The sequence below is a fragment of the Amphichorda felina genome (assembly GCF_050947745.1).
Source record: "Amphichorda felina strain 45539 chromosome Unknown scaffold_7, whole genome shotgun sequence".
Taxonomy (NCBI): Eukaryota; Fungi; Ascomycota; class Sordariomycetes; order Hypocreales; family Bionectriaceae; genus Amphichorda; species Amphichorda felina.
In genome coordinates, this window is record NW_028145043.1 from 1,256,658 (window position 1) to 1,277,698 (window position 21,041).

Sequence of the window (21,041 nt, forward strand, 5' to 3'; positions counted from 1 at the left end):
CTCCCAACATCAATGGATACCGTCGCCATGATTATTGTCCAGGGCTCGTATCCATACAGTAATGATAGTACTTGTACTACTCGTACTCGTACTGGTACCAATATTTTGGGCGGGATAATGGGTGCTACGACAACTCCTGAGAAGCTGAGGACGGAAATGACAACGATCCGGGCGGGACATGCATATGCATGTCTCGAGAGTTGGGCGGATGCATGATATTACGAGTACGAGTACCTAGGAGATGCGAAACAAACGGCCTTAAAGACCGTTGTGGCATGTTTAGGAAATGACGAGGCCGGGAGATGATGGAAGCCGAGAAATGGTACCTGCCCGTTGGTGTACTCGTGAGAGCCGAACTACGAGTACTAGTTAGTACTACGTAAGCGAGGATGCTACTCAATTAGCTCTCGTAGCCTGGCAAGAGGAATAGCACTGAAATGGCATCCAGCCACGGATACGGATAGAGTTTGTCAGAAATGCTGCGGTTTGCGAGGTCATCGGCATTTTTCCATTCTGTGCTGGCCAAACCCAGCCAATCAACTCTTATAGTTGTACGATTATCTCGGCATCTTCCAGCATAGCCTCATCGCGAGGAAGAAGATCTGCGGTTTCAATCTGAGGCCACAGGACGAGGCAGAAATGGGCCAATGGTTTGTGCAGAGTCGCCGACCTTCCATGTCACCTTGGACGGTGGTCACCCCGCGGTGCCCTGTGCCAACCCAGCAATTTGCGATATATCTTCCCCTGAGAATTGTTCACAGTCTGCATTTCTGCAACTTGTGCATCGGCATGCAAGGGCACCTTTTCTTCAGGGAGTGACCTTAATAGGGGGAGTCTCGAGTCGAACTCGCGTGAACTCCATAATACTGGGAGTATTCGTTCATACGCGTACGAGACATCCCGGCCGGCCTGGCTCATTATGGCACGGCGTGTCGGTGCTTGGCAGAACGAAGGGAAACAGCCGGCCGCTTGGCAATCGAGGGCCAACAAAGCTCGATGGTTGGGTGCTCGAGGGGCGGCGTTTGCCTCTTCCTTGGGCCATCTTGGTGCTCGCCTGAGGTACCCACTCGGCCTCCCGAATGGTCCGATTGTTAATAACCTGAACGGCACCGACTACAGCGTCTCATGGGCCTTTCTTCCCCCCTTAAAGGTGCTATTTGTTAATTGAAAGTCAAATTTATAAACCGCGGATACATGCCTCGATATTAATGTTATGTAGTCAATTGACGGGCGGCTGCGTCAACTCGAAGTTGCCGTCTTTTTGAGCCTCTCACTGGGTTCCTCAAAGCCGAGAGTGCCAAGCGTCTTCTAAGAGTCTCACAAGCCAGTCTTTGTCCAATCTGGAAGCAGGTTCCTTCTGCGCTCCCAGCGCGAGCCAATGAAGGCACCCACCCAGAGACAGGGGCAAAAGGCTTCTTTACCACATCGAACCTAGAACTCTAGCTGTCCCCGGTCTCGTGGTGGGGAGCTCGTCATTGCGGAGCACGGGCAGCACGGGGCGAGGAAGACTCCAGTCTCCGAGGGGGGGACCCGATGGATCATGGAGTGAATTGGCAGCGTCCTGTTGGTCTTGTGAATTCCCTTTGTTATCCCTCGTCTATCGCCTGCAGGGTGCTCGGAGAGCCGGAGCTGTGGTGAAATGAGGGTGCGAGAATTGTGTGCGTTGTCAGGCGCTCTACTCGTACATTCTGCTCGCCTTCACCTGAAGCTGCTACAGGCGTACGTGGATAGTGCTAAGTAGCACGGTTGGCAGCACCGACAGCTGCTAACCAAATCCCAGGGGAGGGTGGGGGCTGGAGGGTGCCATTGCGGCGAGAATTATAGTAGATCCTGGATGTCGGCACTGATAGGAGGTCTAGGCGGGAATCAGGGTGGTGTTGTCGCATCCTGATCCTGTCAGCCTGGGAGACCCGATGTTGGATTGTAGCATCTGCTGACAACGGCAGGACCAGCGGATTCGAGTCCAGGGCGACTCGTCGGAAACAGAAAAATGGGAGAATGGGGGTTTTGGTGAAATCACCAATTTTCGACTCGCCCAAGAGGGCCAAGCTTGCTACGACCCCTGCCTCCTCCGCGCCAGTGGGTGGAGTCTCCTTGCACTTGCAGAAGAGTTCCAGCGGAGCTCAACGGTGCCACTCTGGCGACGTCGCTCTCTCGGCACTGCGATAGGTGCTAGATACGCGGCCGCGGACATGGACATGGACGCTTGGGCGCTCCTCCCTCTGTGCCCTGTACTTGTCCGATCGCTCCTGCTCGTCCGTGCCCCATGCCGTCCTCAACCCTCAACCTTGTCCATCTCGTCAACCTCCTCTTCTCCTCACCACCTCCTCCACCTATTACCTTACTCACCTAATCTAGTCCCTCTTTACCCTCTCTCTTCCTTACTCTTAATTCCTCAATTGCCTTACTCTCGCTTTGTTATTATTTTGGTTTCTGACTCCCTGTTTGCTATTTTCTGTCATCTCACCGAGCGCGATATCGTCTGGCAGTGCTTCAGTGTCTTACATCTCGCCAGCCTCGTTCAGCTTTCCATCTGTGTGGCGTCCTCTCTCGCATTGAACTTTCTGTCTCGGAATTTCGTCCGGCCATCTCTCTTGGAAACAAGGGGCAAATCTCGTATCCTGTTCTTTCCCACCCACTACTCCAGGCATCCGACTACTTTTCTTTAGCGATGCTGTCCTGTAATCTCTAATCTTCCTAATCATCTACACTGCTCGACTCGCTCGGAATCCCTCACCAGCTTCTCCTAGCCTGTTGCGAGTCGTGTATCCTGACTAATCGTCGATTGGTTCACCTAGCTGCTCTGCGTGGTTCCCAGCAGCAGCGGCTGCAGCATGCGTTCAACCCAAGTGCTGGCACAGCTGGCATTGTTGACCTCCCCCGTGCACGCCTTCTACCCCTTCAGGCCGAAATGGGTTACCGAATCGGAGGAGAGGCGGAGTCTCGAATTGGCGGGCAGTTATGTTGGCGGCGACGGCGAAGATGTCAAATTACCCATGAAGCAGCGGGGTGGTCAGGTAAACTTGAGCTCCGGCCACTGTCCTCGGTCTCGTTTTCGCCAAGCTGACTTTGTCCCCTAGTCATCTAGCCCTGCTCCTGAGAAGGCAGCACGAGAAGCTGCACGTCTTGCGAGGAAATACGGCCGTCGAGTAGCAAACAACCCGAACGACAACTCCATCGTCAAGAGAGGGAACAACTACGACATCTTAGAGGCAGAGGAAACCGGGGGCCACCTCACAGCTGGTGTTGATCAGGATGGTACCGACAATTCATACTTCGTCGAGGTCCAATTCGGCTCCAAGGGGAAGGAGCTCCATATGCTCATCGACACTGGTGCTGGTTCAAGTTGGGTCATGGGGTCGAATTGTGACACAAAGGCCTGCTCGTTACACGAATCCTTCGGCCCGGCCGATTCCGACACCTTTGAAGCATCAGACGAGACCTTCAGCGTATCGTACGGCTTAGGAGACGTCAAGGGAAAACTGGCTTCCGATACGGTCAGCCTCGCTGGCATGAGCTTCACTTACCAGTTTGGCGTTGCTGATAAGACTTCTGACGAGTTTGTCTACTTTGCTTTTGATGGTATACTGGGTCTGGGCATAAACAACGGCATTGGGAATAACTTCCTCGGAACCATGGATGAGGCCAATGAGGTCGACGCCAACATATTTGGAATCTCCTTACACAGAGCCGCTGATGGGAGCAACGATGGCGAGATCAAATTTGGCTCCGCGGACGAGGCCCGATATCAGGGTGACATTACGTACACCTCGATTGGCTCCAAGGATGGCACTTGGGCCATTCAGCTGGACGATGTGGCTTACGATGGCAAGCCGGCCGGAGTGGGCGCCATTCTCGCCCATATTGACACAGGCACGACGTACATCTTCGGACCTCCAGATCTGGTAAAATCTTTCCACAGCCTCATTCCTGGCGCCTCGAGCTCGGACGGCACGTCTTATAAAGTCCCCTGCGACAGCAAATCGCCCTTGACATTTTCCTTTTCAGGAGTCGGTTTCGAAGTCTCACCCAAGGACTGGATCTCGCCGCCGAGCGAGGATGGCTCTTGCACCAGCAATATCTACGGGGAAGAAGTTGTCAAAGGCTCTTGGCTATTGGGTGCTGCCTTTCTCAAGAACGTGTATGCCATATTTGACAAGGACCAGAAGCGCATTGGTAAGCAAGTGTCACATAGGTTCCCTCAAATCGTGGCTAACGACTCGGTAGGGTTTGCCCCGCACGTTGAGGACTCGTCATCCTCATCCTCATCCTCATCCTCATCACCGTCCTCATCCTCTTCGCCCGAATCTGCCACAATCTCTGTTACCGCCACAGCAACGGCTGAGGCAGAATCAAAGGAATCAACTAAGGGTGGGAATGGAACGGCGCCAGCTTCTGGCCATGAGCCGACTGCGACTGGAACTAGCGATGAGAGCGAGTCTAGTGATGACACCGACTCAGCATCGTCTATTGTCTCGGGGAGCGTCGGGGTTACATTTACTGTTTGCTTAGCGGTCGTCTTTGCTCTTATCGCCTAAACTCGCATGTGTAGCGTATTTACTCGTTTTTGGTACTGGATCAAGCTCCTATTGTGAGCCATGGTGGAGATCCAAGCATTGCTGGGAAGAAGGCCACAGAAATATGATATATGGCGACTACCAGGTCCCGCAAGAGATGGAGGTATATATTGAACGGGACGCACATGATACCCATGGGGTGAGCGGAGGATACTATATGGTAGTAGAAATAGGGGCGCGGCAGCAACTTGCGTCTTGCTGGAACGGCCTGATATGGATTGGATATATAACATTTGGTAATTGAGCGTGAGGCACGCAAGTGCATTCGATTCGATTCTTGGGGCATGTGTTTTTAAGCTTTGACCCCTCTGTTCCTATGAAACCCCGAATCCAGGGTCCCTGAGGAGGGAGCCGTTACCGTTGGAATGAAGCCCCTGATGTCCGCGTCAAGCTGCCCAAATAGTACGGAGTACGTACCTAGATATGGGGAACTCCTAGCGGTGCTCAGCAACCTAAGCCAATGAGGGATACCCATTGAGGTCACGATTGGATCCGTCGAGAGCCACGTTCGTCTCATGGTAAAATTGCTGGGCGGAATAGGGAGTAAATGCTGCTGAAAAAACGCGATACCCTGGCGGGCCGTGGGAGTACAGGTGGCGGATTGTTTCCTCAATCACATGACGCCAGCAATGCTATGAATTAAACTTGCAACTGATTGCCCTCGACAAGCCAAGCTTTGTAGCGAAAACGCTAACCAACATCTTCCGGTGACATCAGAGCCCAAGTCTTGGCCGCCCTTTGCAACTACTACTCGCATTCCCTCCCGCACCTCGCAACTAGGTACGGCCACCTAATACTAGTACTTATTCGGATCGGACGGTTCAGCACCAGGCCGCCTTGACCTTTTTCTTTCCGCCGACGACGCGACGAGTGCGAGAGAGCGAGAGCGCCTTCGAGTCTGGCACTGCGAAGATGCTCTGGCGTGAACACGGTTATCCTCTCCAACAATGACGCAGGCGGGACGGCAAAATGGCAAGGCCGTCAGTCCGCACGGCGAGGACCGCGGCCTGCTGGCGGGCGACTTCGACGACGACAATGACCTGGGCGTTCCTCACCTCAGCGACGACGAGACGTCGGCCGACAAGAACAATGACCTGGATCACGAGGCCTCGACGCCCCGATCTGCCCACCGGGTGCGCTTCGACCTGACGCCTGAGGTCGTGGGTGTCAGTAACGGCTCCGCCGAGGGGCGCTACTCCTCTTCGTCGGACCGCTTCGACATAGACGAGGAGGACCCCCAGCGCGGCGACCATCACCACCACCGCGTGCCGTTGCTGACGGACATGGAGGCGCCCAGCGTCGCCGTCGCCAACTCGTGGGACGCCGAGACGGACGAGTGGGCCGAGGAGCAGATGCGCCGCCCTAAGTCGGGCATGCGCTCGGCCTTTATGAACATGGCCAACTCCATCATCGGCGCCGGCATCATCGGCCAGCCGTACGCCATGCGCCAGGCTGGCCTCCTGTCCGGCACCCTGTTGCTGGTTGGCCTGACTGTCCTAATCGACTGGACCATCTGCCTCATTGTTATCAACAGCAAGCTCAGCGGCACGAGCAGCTTCCAGGGCACTGTCGAGTACTGCTTCGGCAGGCCGGGCCTCATCGCCATCAGCCTTGCCCAGTGGGTGTTTGCTTTTGGTGGCATGGTGGCCTTTGGTGTCATTGTCGGCGATACCATCCCCCACGTCCTGCAGGCCGTCTGGCCCGAGTTGTCGTCGATACCTGTAATTGGCCTGTTGACTAACAGGAGGGTCGCCATTACCATCTTCTGCATGGGTGTCAGCTATCCCCTGACTCTCTATAGGGACATTGCTAAGGTGAGGCGATGGAATATCTCGAATCCCTTTATCTAGTCTAACTTGATGTGTTCTCTATCTAGCTGGCTAAGGCAAGCACGCTAGCATTGATTGGCATGGTCATCATTGTGGTGACGGTGCTCGTCGAGGGACTCATGGTGCCCTCCCAGGAGCGAGGGTCCTTTAGCTGGCCAATTCTGACCATCAACGGAGGCATCTTCCAAGCCATCGGTGTTATATCCTTTGGTAAGTGTCTCGGGACATACTCCTCCTGCTCTGCTGACCCTTCTTTGCAGCGTTTGTCTGCCACCATAACTCGCTTCTCATCTACGGCTCCCTCAAGACCCCTACTATCGACAACTTCTCCCGGGTCACTCACTACTCGGTCGGCGCCTCCACCATCGCCTGCCTCGTCATGGCCCTGGCTGGCTTCCTCGTCTTCGGCGACCGCACGCTCGGTAACGTCCTCAACAACTTCCCCTCGGATAACATCATGGTCAACATTGCCCGCCTGTGCTTCGGCCTGAACATGCTCACCACCATGCCCCTCGAGGCCTTTGTCTGCCGCGAGGTCATGGAGACATACTGGTGGCCCGACGCGCCCTTCAGCCTCCGCAGGCATGTTATCATCAGCACGGGCCTCATGGGTGCCGCCACCTTCATCAGCCTCCTGACCTGCGATCTTGGCGCCGTGTTTGAGCTCGTGGGCGCCACGAGTGCCGTGGCTATGGCCTACGTCATGCCACCCATGTGCTATATCAAGCTGACGACTAGGAGTTGGCGGACATATGTGGCCTACGGGGTCGTTGTGTTCGGTGGGGGCGTTATGGTGATCAGTCTTTGTCAGGCCATCAGTAAGATGGTCACCGGAGGTGAGTCGTCCAAATCCTCATTTCTCGGGAGAGCGTGCTAACTTCCTTCATAGGCTCGGATGACGCCGCCCAATGCACATGATAGGTTGACTTGGGATGTATATTTTGTATGATTATAGTAGGGAAGCTGATCAGGGCATTGGGAATATACATATACATGTACGGATATATATTGTGACCTTGGTGGCTCTCTGAGCCAATCATCATCTTGGGCTTCAGGAATCATGTGGTAAGATGAGACGACGGCGTCTGTTGTATATTATCAAACAGGGTCACACACATAGACGTTGCAATGGATGTTGAAGACGCCAGTCAATGACGCCTACCTATCTCACTTCCTTCCCGCCCTGATATCACGAGACCCTGATCCCCCTCTGCCAAGCTGCGTCTTCCCGAAGAGCATATGCAACCATGCATCCCGTTATCTAGCCGCGACGTCACGAGGCATTGTGGTGGGGAGAGGGGTCAAGAGGCGTGACTACCACCAAGGCTACAACCATTCCCTCCGTAGTACGAATCTGGCCACACGGAGCCTCCATAGATGGGCGTCAAGGAGTGGGGATGACGGACAAGGCAGGAGGCGAGAGGGGGAAAGCGGGCGATAGGTCAGCTCAAGCAGCGCAGGAGGGTCGTGAATAAAAAGGCCATGCCAACCCCGCTTCGCCGGCACTGCAGAAGGGGACCCTGAACTTGCTCTTCAAACACCCGCCACACGCAAAACAACTTTGAACTTGTCGTCAAACTCGACTCTTCTGTGCCTATCTACTCCAGTCTCCAACCATATAAAAGGAAACCCTCGCAACCATGCAGCCCCTCGTCGACTACACCCACTCCACCTGCCCCAAGTGCAGCGGCTCCATCTCGGACGACAGCAAAACCTGTGGCAGCTGTGGCGCTGTAAGATAGCCTTATTCGTTCCATTATCCAGGTGCGTGGGTAGCTAATAGGGAGAAAAGACCTGCCCCAACTAGATATGTCCTCCAAACACATCCGTAACGATGGCTTTAGCCAACCGGGGGTTAGAGGTTATGGGCGATGTTGGGATTAGTTCGAGAGCATAGCGAGGCACTGGTAGCTGGCTAGATGGCATGAACGTTATTAAACTTCCCGCGAGGCTGTGTTACCGTTCAACGTGATGTCTCAGTGAACACATGTGGTCCGAGGGCTTGCTGTCATCACTTATCAAAGGACAAACTGGTCTGGACGACTGAACTGACAGATTAACAACACCTCCAGGCAACATGTGCCGCCCCCTTCCCTGGTCTAGTTGAAAAGCAGAGAGAAATAGCAAAACCGAAAAGGACAGGACGCGAAGCTGCAAGAGAAAAAAAGACGAAAAAGATTTATCATGGGCCCGTCCCCGATCTTGAGTCCGGCAAACCCTAGGCGCGATCAACTCACGACTAAAGGCCCTCCCTTCTCCGTCTCCCTCGGTCCAACCTATCTTCACGTGCAGGAAGGAAAAAAAAGCACTTGTCCCAAAATGAGGCCCGCCATCCCCGGTACGCAACACAAGAGATACATAAAACAAGACCCGCTTGCCTGTTTGTCGAGAAGCCGCAGGCGGTACTTAGCTCCCAGTCCCGAACCCCAAGTTGATATGCAGACGGCGGCCCTCGCCGAGGCCGTCGATTCAGATAGCAAATAGTCCCCGTCAACCAGACAATGTCCGATCCACGCGGACGAGGTGATATCAGACTCCAAACTTCGAGAACCCAATGCAAGACTGGCCGCCTTCTCCACCGTGGCTGTCATTCAACGCTGGGTATCCGGACGGCGGCAGTCCCTGTCAAGACGGAGAGGGTAGTAGAAATTACACTGTCAAAATCAAGCCCGATGGAGATAGGTGGCCGTGTGTCGAAAGAGAGTGCATAATTCCCTTACAACACGAGGCACTTCCGGTGCTTCTTCGATCCCGAGCCACGAGACATGAGGGCGGCCCGAGTCGCATGCTCGAAAACCTCGCGGACGCCCTCACTGGTCCTGGCGGAGCACTCTAGGTACTTGTAGGCACCAATCTTCTTACGGATCTCCTCACCCTACACACCATGTGGTCAGCTCACCAATATGGTCAAGCGCCTGCAACTGGGCAGACCGTGGAGGACTTCTAGCGCCCTTTTGGAAAGGCTTACCTCCTCGGGAGAGACTGGCTTCTGGCTAGTCTTTCGCAGCTCCTCGATCGTCTTCTGGTCGTATCGCAGATCCTTCTTGCAGCCGACGAGGATGATGGGGAGACCCTGGCAGAAGTGGAGGACTTCAGAGATCCACTGGAAGGGAGGCAGTGCGTTAGCATGAAGCATCTCGTGGTGGGTAGCCACAAGTGGTGGTTTATCATACCTTCTCCTGGACGTTGTCCAGGGAATCGGGGGAATCGATGGCGAAGCAAATCAGAATGACGTGGGAGTCGGGGTAGGACAGCGGGCGGAGACGATCGTAATCCTCCTGTCCAGCCGTATCCCAAAGGGCCAACTCGACATGCTTTCCGTCTACCTCGACATCGGCCACGTAGTTCTCGAAGACGGTGGGGACGTAGACCTGCAGGCCGATAAGTCAGCTGTTCTAGCAATCAAAGTGTTCACGATTTGGTGTATTGTCGGTGGGAATGAGAATGTCTAGAGTATGAAGAGGTCGTGTGCGGGCGAGGGTCAGAGGTGACAGTGTGGAATCACGCCGGCGTAACGAGCCCGTGGATGGATGGCTGGGTCGGTCGCAAGGGGTAAGGGTTCCGATGGAATCTTACCTCGGGGAAAGTGCCCTTGGAGAAGACGCTACAACGCAGTTAGCAATATGAAAAAGTCGAGGAAGAGGTACGATGATGGCGACGGGGACAGTAGAGGGATGGCGATGGTGGTGATGGGTACTAGGCGGCAAGAGGCAGAGCAGGATGGGGGAGGATACTCACATCAACAGGCAGGTTTTACCGCAGGCACCGTCGCCGACAATAACGAGCTTCCGGCGAATCTCAGCCATGGCGCTTGTGTGATGGATTGATTGATAAATGTGAGAGGGAATGTGCTGAGTCGGCGAAGAATGGGGAAAGGATTAAGATGCAGAGCGTAAGTCTGGGTGGGTGTGATGCGTTGAGATCCGAGGATCAATGTTGGTGGTGATGAATGGAGCAGAGAGTCAGGTTTGGCCAGAAGGGGGTTTTGAACAAGCAGCAGAGAGCCGGTCTGGCACCCACCGCAGCCAGGCCAGGCCCAGCTGACGGGAGCTGAGGTGAGTCCTGGGCGCGCAGGACTGCAGCGGGTTGCTGGGCCAGTCACCGCCGGCGTCGTCCACTGACAAGGCGCCCGTGTTGGTGCGAACCTACCCATGGAGCCCAGCGAGCCTAGGAACCCCAGCAGCCCACCCGCCACTGCAGTCCTGCACCTCTCGGGCGGCCATCACAGGCTCACAGGCTCACAGGCTTGCAGGCTCGCAGGCTCGCAGCGCTACCGCGAGACAGACAGGGCACGCAAGGCACGCCAGGCAGAGAGCTGGCTTCGTCTCCTACCAGACCACCACCAGACCACCACCAGTCCACCACCAGTACCAGTCCACCACCCCTTCCAGGTTAGCAGGTGGCTTGGGTGCTTGGGTGCTTGGTACCTTGTGCCATGACACCATCCCGTCCGCACTGCCAGACCGTCGTAATCGGGTCCCAGTTGTCGCATCGATGTACCGTTTTGCATGGATTGCACGTGCACGGGGCCGGTTCCTCTGGGCCATTTTCCTGCGGTTCTAGACCATTACGAAGAAATCCGGGAATCACTTTGATTACCTGCTAATACCATGCCCTACTATGGGCGTTTTTGATATTACAAGTACTCGTAGTATTATGTAGCTTGCTGGCACTGCCAGCGCCCCTGGGGCTGAGCGCTGGGGAAGGCTGATGACGGTGACCTGCTGGACTGCTAGATTGACGGACATTGCTGAGGCCGCCAACTTGAAGCCTGGCCATGCTGTCGCAGACCTACGGTGAGGACCCTCTTCTCTTTGCCCGCAGACACTGCCGACCGCTGGGATCGACTTGCCTGGCTGGTGGCTACATACCTAGATAACAGACTTGCTGAGCCATGTTGCTAAGCAAAGTGACAAGATGGGGTCAGTTGAACAGTGGATTTCATGGCTGGGTCCTCTCCCTAGCATGACTGGCTCGGGCGTTCGTTTGCCGTTATTTTAGGGGCCAGCCACCGTTCGCAGGAGAGCTTATTTTGGCTCGAGGCGATCCGAATGGTAGCCCATATCAAAGCAATACGAGGCTAGTGCCACGGGCCACCTCTCCCTGGTGAATTCAAGTTGGCTGCTGTCTCGTGGGTCGCGACTTCCTGTCCTGACAGCGATAAATAAAGATCTGTCCATTGATCGGAACTTTCGCAACGGTCTTTGCCAGGCGTTGCTGGGTACCCAGCTCATGCTGAAACTGTGGCTTGTGGATTTGGCCACGGTGTATTCGTATGGAGTATTTTCCCCAGAGGCCATTCGTCGCCTGTGGCTTATTTGTTGGGCCCCTACGACGCGCTTTGTTGCACCATTGCTCTCGGTCTTGTCCTCGATGAGACTTCCTACAAAGTACGGATACTTGGATCCCACCACATAACATTACTTCGTACTTTTCGTACGGATACATCATAAGCTAGGGTTTGGGCCTCACCGAACCTGTCTCAGTGCATCGACGAGCTGACGCGGATGAGATCATGAGGCTGCATGCATGTCCCGACCTATTGGTCCCCTATCGGCCGTTACTTATCCACTGCATTAGTCCTATGGTCGTAGGACTTCACCTTCTCCTTGAGTAATATCCGTATTTCCGAACGTTTTCTATCCCTGTGGGCCGTTCTGCCGTGCCAAGGAATCGCATTGAAGATTGACAATTGCGGAGTAAGATCGATGCAATTATTGATCATGTTTCATCGACTATGAGGATTGCGTAAGGCAACGCGTACCATCATTGTTGATTTCCCTCCATAAAGACCCATGAAGGTTTGATCAATCTTCCCCGTTGTGTGATTAGGCACAAAACCAGGGTGAACATCTGGCATCGGGTCGCATTGGCACTGATAGTAGAAATATGGGAAAACGCTTCATCAATCATGTGCTGGTGGGAATAATCAATTGCTTCGGAGCCTTAGGAGGTCATTGAGAAGTCTCCGTAGCATCCGTTGGTGGTTGATACTGAAGGTGGTTTCTCCGATAGACAGTGTGCAAATACAGTGCATATCACAATTCGCACTAAACCACGGCTTGTTCCGTGGAGAGAATTTCTGTGGTAGACATCAATCCGACGAACGGATTCGCAAGTACCACGAAAAGCCCGACATTCGCCCTGGTGCAGGCGCCGCAGCTTCGCTCCCTCGACTGCAACCACAACGCGAGCCGTCCTCATCGCTCGAATCCAACCCTAATCCCCCGAACACGATGCAGAAACTCGCCAAACGGACGGTGCAGGCCCAGCGCCAGGCCGGCCGACGCGCCGAGCAACAGGCTCGCAGGCAGAGAAAGACTGGGATGTGGCAAGCGAGGGCTGCCGTCAAGGGCATGAACCAGGAGATCAAGAACAACTTGGCGGATGCACGCTTAGCACGAAAGGAAGACTGGGAGCTGGGTCCCCTGGCTCCCAAGCGCGACCTTGGCTTCAACCACTACGGGCTCATGACTGATCCCGTTCGGGCGTCGCATATCTACAATGGGAACCACGTTGTTAGCCAAAGGGTGGTTGAGAAGCGCTGTGAGTGGGCTGGAGGAAGCAAGCAGCTGAACCTTGCCGTTGGGGACCGAGTCGTCATCTTGGAGGGGCCGGCCAAGGGCAAGGTGGACAGAATCGAGTCTGTGAACACAGATCTCGGCACTATCACCTTACAAGAGCAATACCAGGTAGGTTCTATGCGTGAATGAGATCTGTTTGAACATATACTTACTCATTCTGTGTAGGGTTTGATGAAGCCGCCATTGGGAGGAGACAGCCAGGCTCTACCTCTTCCGATTTCTATCGACGCCGTCCGCCTTGTATACCCCATCACCGACCCCAAGACTGGTGTCACGCGAGACAGCATAATACGCGAACTCAAGGCCATCCCACCCAACATGCAGTCCGAAAACATGACACTAGACCGGTGGGAACATGGAAATAAGTGGGATCGTGTCGTCCCGGGCATCAACGTCGTTATCCCCTGGCCGGAGGTCAAGGTTCCAGAGTACGTAACGCAGGATGCCGATACGACGCGCGAACAGGTGGAAGACCGCACGTTCTACTACAACCTCCTGTCGCCGCCTATGCCCTCGCCGGTTCTGGACGAGCTGCGGAACAAGTACTCGAGGTTCCGAACACGCCACGAGGGCTGGTACATTGCCCAGAAGATGTCCGAGGTGGAGGCCAAGAAGAAACGCCACGAGCTGCTCGTATCGATGCAGTCGCCTGCGGCAGAGCTGGGTATCCGCAACCAGGAAGTCAAGGCGGCCAAGGGCGAGCCGGAGCTCACGGACGAGATGTTGGAGAAGCTGGGACAGATTATTGCGCAGACAAAGGCAGCATCGCTCGAAGATGCTGGGGTGACGGAGGTGACATTGGAGAAGGGGCCGTCAGAGGGTGGTTCGACTACCCAGCAATAGCTCCACATGTCGTGGATATGGGGCAGGGCGAGATGAAACATGTAACACTAGATATGTGTGCAATACTGTACATTAAAGCACTAAATAAAACAGTGCTTATTTGGAACCACTGGGTTGTTGAACGTTGAACTCTGTCTATTGTCTTGTTGCTCTATATCCCGCACAGACGCGTTCACCAGATTTATGTAGTAAAAAGCCGCCAGCTAACCAGGCTGGATATGCCTAAATAATAGCTACACGCCCACTATTCTCGGCACTGCAGCTTCTATCGGATTGTTATACCAACGAACAGGGGCTCGGCGCTGAGCCCCGTCTCATCCCCAGGCCCAAATCACACGTTCTTATCTGTCAAATTCACAGCTGATGGCTTCAGTTCCGCCGTCTCCTGAGCTCCAAAGACTGCCGGAATTTATTCTTGGAAGCTTCCACCTGAGTGTACAATGTCTCCCTGAGAAGCCAGAACAAACCAGGGGCTGTTAGATTCAACCTCTACAACGTCTCAGATCGGGGCCGAATTTGGCTGCAATACGTGCTGCGGATCAAGAGTAGCTTCATGCATGAGAATTAGCAGTACTCAAGCTTCTATGATTACTAAAGACTTGCGAGATGTGGGTTCAATGGCGACGGTTGATCATTCAGCCCCATTCCAATTCACAGGAGTGTCAGAAGAAAGAGAAGCCTATGGTTGCGTGAAGATAATATGACACTGGTGACATACGATCGCAAATATACCGAGTTTACCATAGGACGACTCATAGTGTTAGAGTGGAAGTACGAAGCTGTGGAAAGCATGTTGCTGGAATCTCAGTCTATGCGGTTTCAGGGAGACGAGCGCTCGCTGAGTCTATACTCAATGCGGACAATGATGTTTATCAAGCATCTCTAAGACGGTATGGCGATTCACCCTGTCCACGGAGATACGTGCTCTGCCAAGTACGCTCGATGCCTGTTCGAGTTATCCGAGGCACTATGCCAAGTCCATAGACGTAAACTTCCAAATCATTGGTAGATTGAGAGGGATACGGAGTAATCGAAGGATGATTATGTGTCAAATGCGGATCTAATGAAAGATGAAGATTCTGATTCCCTTATTCATATTACGTATTCAAAGACGGATTCCTTGGCGTAAAGAACAAATTCCTTGAAGAGGCTGCGAGCCCTTCCATACTAGTAGTTGTCGATATGGTTTGCTCGTCCGTCAATGAGGAGATGATGAGGCTGATGGAGATTATTGACCGTGCTCTCTTCCATGGTAGGACACAAATTGTTTATCACCAAGGGACATAGCCGGTCCGAACATGCCTTCACCGTGGGTATTTCTAATTCTGACGTCTGGTTGCAGAAAAGTCGAATCGATTACCCTATGGACGGTGGAATGCTAGTACATATTCGTACCTGCCAAGTGCCTCCATAGTTGGACCCCTCCCCCGCACCACCAGGGAGGCATGGTCTAAATGGTCCATCTCCCAAACTCCCACTCCAACAACTTCAGTTGGTCTCTGGAAGCCTGTCACTCGCCTCTCCCATCCCTTCCAACACAAGGTTCGCCATGTCGCACTCACACACTCACGAGGGGGCCTCCCACTCCCACTCCCACGACGGCGGCTTCAACGCCCAGGAGCACGGCCATTCCCATGAGATCCTCGATGGTCCCGGCAGCTACGTCGGACGCGAGATGCCCATCACCGAGGGGCGCGACTGGTCCGAGCGAGCCTTCACCGTTGGAATTGGCGGGTTTGTGGACCTCCTCCACCCCTTCCACCTAGTCCCCATCCCCAGCCGCTGACAGACTCGTCCAGCCCCGTCGGCTCCGGCAAGACGGCCCTCATGCTCTCCCTGTGCCTCGCCCTCCGCGCCAAGTTCTCCCTCGCCGCCGTCACCAACGACATCTTCACGCGCGAGGACGCCGAGTTCCTGACCCGCCACGCCGCGCTCCCCCCCCAGCGCATCCGCGCCATCGAGACGGGCGGCTGCCCCCACGCTGCCGTGCGCGAGGACATCTCGGCCAACCTCGCCGCCCTCGAGGACCTGCACCGCGAGTTTGACACCGACCTGCTCCTCATCGAGTCGGGCGGTGACAACCTCGCTGCCAACTACAGCCGCGAGCTCGCCGACTTCATCATCTACGTCATTGACGTGAGCGGCGGCGACAAGGTGCCCCGCAAGGGAGGCCCGGGAATCACACAGAGCGATCTGCTCGTCGTGAACAAGACGGATCTGGCCGAGGCCGTGGGCGCCGACCTGGGCGTCATGGAGAGGGATGCGCGCAAGATGCGCGAGGGCGGGCCGACCGTGTTTGCCCAGGTTAAGAAGGGTGTTGGCGTCGATCACATTGTCAACCTGATCATCAGCGCATGGAAGGCTAGCGGTGCCGAGGCCGAGCGCAAGAACCACGGCGGTCCTCGCCCAACCGAGGGAATCGAGGCTCTTGGCAACTAAGAGTGGGATATGTAATAAAGAGTGCCACAAGTCATGTCTATTTCTTTTTTTTGGGGGGGGGGAGTCCATCATCCGGCGCTTGAAATCTATAGAAAAAAGGGGTCGTCATCCATTATTCCATACCATGAGTTTATCCTTCCATGTCCATGTCTCCATCTGCCCGGTAATTGCTTTCCTCTACCTCCAACAGCGGCCCTTGCACTGGCACCGCATTGCGTGGCCACACCCTCTTGTACAGGCTAACACCAATGGTGTCTTGTGGGTTGATGTGTCCATCGAATGTAGCCTTGAAGTAACCGTGCGTACCCAGGGGCTCCTTGAAATAGCCGCTTCGGCCCCTCTTCGTCCACAGAGGCATGGCCTTGAACCACTCGACATCTTCGCGGTTGAAGAACATGTAGCGGATGGTGACAATCCTCTTGTGGATGTGGTATGGGTGTCCGGTGAGAATCACCCGCTTGGCAATAACTCTCGATGTGGACGGCGGGAGGGCTGTGCCTGTACCAACTAGGGACAGACCAATATGGGGACCCTCTTCGCTCTGGGCGGTCTCGGGAGAAGTTCTCTTGAAGAAGAGGACGGGCACAGCGCCCCACGTAACCGGTCCCATAAACGTCGCAATGGCAGACTGGCCAGGGTGGAGGTACCGGCAGTACTTGTGGACGTCGTTGGGAGTGCTACCAGACTGGGAGAGCACCGGATTGATGACAAAACGGCGGGGGCCGCACTGGACAATCAGCTCCTCCTTGGACTTGATGGAGCTAGTGTAATCGGAGCTGAGGTTGAAGAGGTAGTTAATTGCTGTCTTCTTCTGCTCATGCCTCAGCAGAGAGAACATGGTCACCGGAGAGCTCGGGTTGTACTTCTTCTCCAGCTCAGGAGGAACGCCCTTGACGTAGACATGCACTCGTGTGCCAGGTGCAACTCCGCCGACTAGCGCTTCTCGGATTGATCGAGACTTGGATGCGGCGTAGTCAGGCACCTGGAGCAGACGCCTCCAGTCCTCGGGCTCATGAGCCCGATCCTCGTCCTCCTGCCAGGGACTCGTTCGCAGGCTCTTCAGACCACGATAACGGCCAAGCCTCTCGCGGGCAAGCACATTGGGGTGCAACTCAATCTCGTCAGGGAATTCCTTGTCGTCTTCCGCTTCGTCTCCCTTCCGATTCCTGAATTGGGCAAGTTGCCTGGCATCCTCCTCTTCATCAAGTTCTCCCATCATCTCTGAATGAGGGTACTCAGAGGGAGCGCCCTCTGTGGGCTCTGCCCCGGCCATGCCCTCGATGCCGTCTTCTGGGGCCCCTTCGTCGTCACCATCGTCATCGTCATTCATCTCGTGGTCCTCCATGTCCGACCCAGAGTCTGATACATCGTCCAGATACCATGCTGATTGGTACTTTGATGTTCCCTTAGGGACCTTCTTTATGTACTGACGCTCTTCTTCGTCCGCAGAGTCTGAGAAGTAGTGATGGTCGTCTAACAGAACACCCTTCTTCGTGGTCGTAGCGACGGACATGGCGCCGTCTTCATCATCTGCGTCCATGGCCACATCTTCCGGAGCAAGCCCATCCAGCTCATCTCTGTCGCTCGAGGGCTCCTCCAGAGTCTTCTCGCTCTCCTCATCAGCCTTCACCTCTACCTCTCCCTTCTTGTTGGTATGCTTCGGCAGGGGTGCCGCCACAATTTTCTCGATCTGAAACGCCCCCCAATCGCCGATCTGCACCAGACGATCGGCCTTGAGTCCTCTGCCCCTGACGACACCGGTGACAATTGTCGTGTCGTGAACGCTGTGCGCAAAATCAATGGACTCGGCCAGCATCCAGCTCCTCTCGTCTCTCCACCTAATACCCTTAGGCGTCGTGCTGCACAGCGATCGCATGAGGTTGGCGCACTCCTGGCGGTTGTCCAGGCTGTAGAGCTTCTCCTGTTCGGGATGGAAATGTGATATGAAGGACTTGAGCGAGCCCATAACTCCTTGCCTCTGCTTTGCAGGCTCCACCTTGTCGAGGTCCTGGACCACGGTGAAGAGAGTCGACATTCCCTGGCTCTCGACACTGCGCAGGATCAACTCGCCCAGCTCGTCAACCTCGACTGTGGCCGACAGAATGACGACCACGAAATCAGCGGTTCGGGTGGCATCCAGGCAAGCAGTCAAGTCGCGCGGGAGAGGCACGTATTGCAGCTTCTGCTTGAATCGGTCGACGGAGACTTGGTTGGGGCCGTCGTGAATGTCGCTCTTAATATCGACGCTACCGTTAAGCACCCTGATGGCCGCTTTGGTGTCGGCGTTGGGGCACAGCGGCAGGACAGCGACATTCCTGGGAGCACCATCTTTGCCAGAAAAGACGGAGTTCTCCTTGAGATGCTCCCTGTGCTTCGATAGGCGGGCCTGCTTGGCCTGGTTTCGGCGGTCGAACTTAGACATGACTTGCTGGTGGGGAGTCTTGCGCTGCCCTCGCTCGTTCGGAACGCGACCTGAGGGGGTGAAATGTCAGTGTTGGAAATTCAATCTGCGGGGGTTATGTAGTGCGAACCTTTCGCCCGATCTCTCAGCTCATGTTTCGAAGCCGCCTTGGACTTGAAAGGCTTATGAGTCACCTTGGTTGTGGGACGGTGGGAGTGAGCCACAGCGGAAGGCATCTTGCCGTCGCCGCCTGCTTTGAAGCGGAAGGGTAGAGAAGCCAGGTTGAAGAGTTGGAATCTATGTCCTGGAAATATTCTCCTTCCTAGAGTAAACGTATCATCCCAGTGGGCGGCATTCGAGGGCGGCGATGGTGGGGTTGTGGTTATCCAGAAATTTTTGTGCGGACCCCTCTATCGATAAGTAGCCGTTCCTGGGCGATAAGACTCTTGGCGCTGGAAATTTTGTCTTGAGTTCGGCCGATCCAGCAGAAATCCATCCGTAATCAGGTCGCGCAAAACGCAAAACAGCAACGCCATGGAAGTCGACACAATTGACGAGCCTATTACAAGGCTCAAGGATACCGGCGCTGTTGTTGTTAATCCCCGAACGGAACTTGCCCCCCGTCATGAGCGCGAAAAGATCCGCCGGCTGAAGGAGGCCAACAAGGCCTACGGGCGTGGCAAGAGAATCAACACCAAGCAGATCAAGGACAAGAAACTGCGGCGGAATCTGAAGCAACTCGAGTCCAAATACGAGACCGCGGCGCTCAGGGCCAAGGATGCCGAGATTCTCCTCGAGAACACCGGGGGCTTCCTCGAACCAGAGACAGAACTCGAGCGGACGTACAAGGTGCGCCAGGACGAGATCACCCAGGACGTGGCCGTGGAGACGGCGCAGAAGCGCTTCGAGCTGAAACTTGACGCCCTGGGCCCCTACGTTTTTGACTACACGAGGAACGGCCGCGAGCTCCTGCTGGGCGGGCGCAAGGGTCATGTCGCGACAATGGACTGGCGAGAAGGCAAATTGGGGTGCGAATTGCAGCTGGGAGAGACGGTGCGGGATGTCCGGTGGCTTCACAACAACCAGTTCTTTGCCGTGGCTCAGAAGAAGTACGTCTACATCTATGACCGCCAAGGCGTAGAACTACACTGCCTGAGGAAGCACACCGAGGTCACCCACATGGAGTTCCTCCCCTACCACTTCTTGCTCGCTACTCTCGTAAGTTGCCACATCTGGGGAAATTGGAGATCTTTGATTAACCTCGATTAGGGCACAACGGGTATGCTGAGATACCAGGACACCTCGACCGGAAATCTCGTCGCCGAACTGCCGACTCGTTTGGGTCAGCCAGTGTCGCTCGGCCAGAACCCCTACAACGCCATACTTCATGTTGGCCACCAGAACGGCACAGTCACTCTGTGGTCGCCGAATACAGCCGAGCCGCTCGTTAAGCTGCTGGCTCACCGTGGACCGGTGCGGTCGGTAGCCATGGACAGGGAAGGGCGGTACATGGTTACCGGAGGCCAAGACCAGAGAATGGCGATATGGGATATCCGCATGTTTAAGGAAGTCAACAACTATTTCCTGCGTCAACCAGCCCAGTCCATTGACATCTCAGACAAGGGACTGACGGCTGTAGGCTGGGGGACCCAGACTACCATCTGGAAGGGTCTGTTCGACAAGGACTCGCCGGTTCAGGAGAAGGTCCAGAGCCCCTACATGGCATGGGGAGGAGAGGGTCGTCGGATTGAGCGAGTACGATGGTGCCCGTTCGAGGATGTTCTCGGTATGGGTCATGATCAAGGCTTCTCCTCCATCATTGTCCCCGGTGCTGGAGAGGCCAACTTCGACGCGCTGGAAGTCAATCCATTCGAGACGGCCAAGCAGAGACAGGAATCCGAAGTCAAGGGACTCCTGAACAAGCTGCAGCCCGAGATGATTGCCCTGGACCCCAACTTCATCGGCAGTCTGGACCTGCGCTCCGACAAGCAGAGGAAGGCAGAGAGGGATCTGGACGCGGCACCAACAGACGTCGGCGAGGAGATCCGGAACCGCGCAAGAGGAAAGAACGGCGCGTTGTCGAAGTACTTGAGGAAGCAGAGGAAGAAGAACATTATCGACGAGAAGCGCCTCAAGGTGGACGAGATTTGGAAGGAGCGACAGAAGGCGAGGGACAAGAAGCGCCAGGAGCAGGAGGAGGATTTGGGCCCCGCGCTATCGCGGTTTGCCAGGAGAGAGTGATAGTACGAGGGTTGATGCGTTCGCCGAATATATACCTACGCAGAGTTGTCCAACTTTGTCTACCAGCATGTGGTTTCCGTTGCTTAAGTGACATAAATGAATCTTTATAACGGTCTATCCCAGTATC

At 55.1% G+C, this 21,041-nt stretch overlaps 7 protein-coding genes across 7 annotated transcripts; 5 read left to right on the top strand and 2 right to left on the bottom strand.

The window, feature by feature from the left end:
- Positions 1 to 2,834: 2,834 nt before the first annotated feature.
- On the top strand, positions 2,835 to 4,345 carry ACO1O0_007197 (aspartic peptidase domain-containing protein; the record flags this gene model as incomplete). The annotated part of the gene is made up of 3 exons (XM_083196570.1): positions 2,835 to 3,017; positions 3,081 to 4,176; positions 4,248 to 4,345. The coding sequence occupies 3 exons, from the start codon at positions 2,835 to 2,837 to the stop codon at positions 4,343 to 4,345; spliced, it is 1,377 nt and encodes a 458-aa protein (XP_083047778.1).
- A 1,179-nt stretch (positions 4,346 to 5,524) lies between these two features.
- ACO1O0_007198 (transmembrane amino acid transporter protein-domain-containing protein) lies at positions 5,525 to 7,324 on the top strand (the record flags this gene model as incomplete). Its single annotated transcript, XM_083196571.1, has 4 exons — positions 5,525 to 6,391; positions 6,454 to 6,616; positions 6,667 to 7,242; positions 7,296 to 7,324. 4 exons carry the CDS (start codon positions 5,525 to 5,527, stop codon positions 7,322 to 7,324), a joined length of 1,635 nt encoding a protein of 544 aa, XP_083047779.1.
- Positions 7,325 to 9,122: 1,798 nt separating this feature from the next.
- On the bottom strand, positions 9,123 to 10,212 carry RHO1 (ras family-domain-containing protein; the record flags this gene model as incomplete). Its single annotated transcript, XM_083196572.1, has 5 exons — positions 9,123 to 9,281; positions 9,375 to 9,509; positions 9,580 to 9,777; positions 9,983 to 10,010; positions 10,145 to 10,212. 5 exons carry the CDS (start codon positions 10,210 to 10,212, stop codon positions 9,123 to 9,125), a joined length of 588 nt encoding a protein of 195 aa, XP_083047780.1.
- A 2,430-nt stretch (positions 10,213 to 12,642) lies between these two features.
- Positions 12,643 to 13,833, top strand: ACO1O0_007200 (uncharacterized protein; the record flags this gene model as incomplete). Its single annotated transcript, XM_083196573.1, has 2 exons — positions 12,643 to 13,098; positions 13,156 to 13,833. The coding sequence occupies 2 exons, from the start codon at positions 12,643 to 12,645 to the stop codon at positions 13,831 to 13,833; spliced, it is 1,134 nt and encodes a 377-aa protein (XP_083047781.1).
- A 1,549-nt stretch (positions 13,834 to 15,382) lies between these two features.
- Positions 15,383 to 16,272, top strand: ACO1O0_007201 (CobW/HypB/UreG, nucleotide-binding domain-containing protein; the record flags this gene model as incomplete). The annotated part of the gene is made up of 2 exons (XM_083196574.1): positions 15,383 to 15,567; positions 15,633 to 16,272. The coding sequence occupies 2 exons, from the start codon at positions 15,383 to 15,385 to the stop codon at positions 16,270 to 16,272; spliced, it is 825 nt and encodes a 274-aa protein (XP_083047782.1).
- Positions 16,273 to 16,402: 130 nt separating this feature from the next.
- Positions 16,403 to 18,909, bottom strand: TSR1 (small subunit rRNA maturation protein TSR1; the record flags this gene model as incomplete). The annotated part of the gene is made up of 2 exons (XM_083196575.1): positions 16,403 to 18,744; positions 18,804 to 18,909. 2 exons carry the CDS (start codon positions 18,907 to 18,909, stop codon positions 16,403 to 16,405), a joined length of 2,448 nt encoding a protein of 815 aa, XP_083047783.1.
- A 298-nt stretch (positions 18,910 to 19,207) lies between these two features.
- utp7 (WD40-repeat-containing domain protein) lies at positions 19,208 to 20,914 on the top strand (the record flags this gene model as incomplete). The annotated part of the gene is made up of 2 exons (XM_083196576.1): positions 19,208 to 19,891; positions 19,943 to 20,914. The coding sequence occupies 2 exons, from the start codon at positions 19,208 to 19,210 to the stop codon at positions 20,912 to 20,914; spliced, it is 1,656 nt and encodes a 551-aa protein (XP_083047784.1).
- Positions 20,915 to 21,041: the final 127 nt, after the last annotated feature.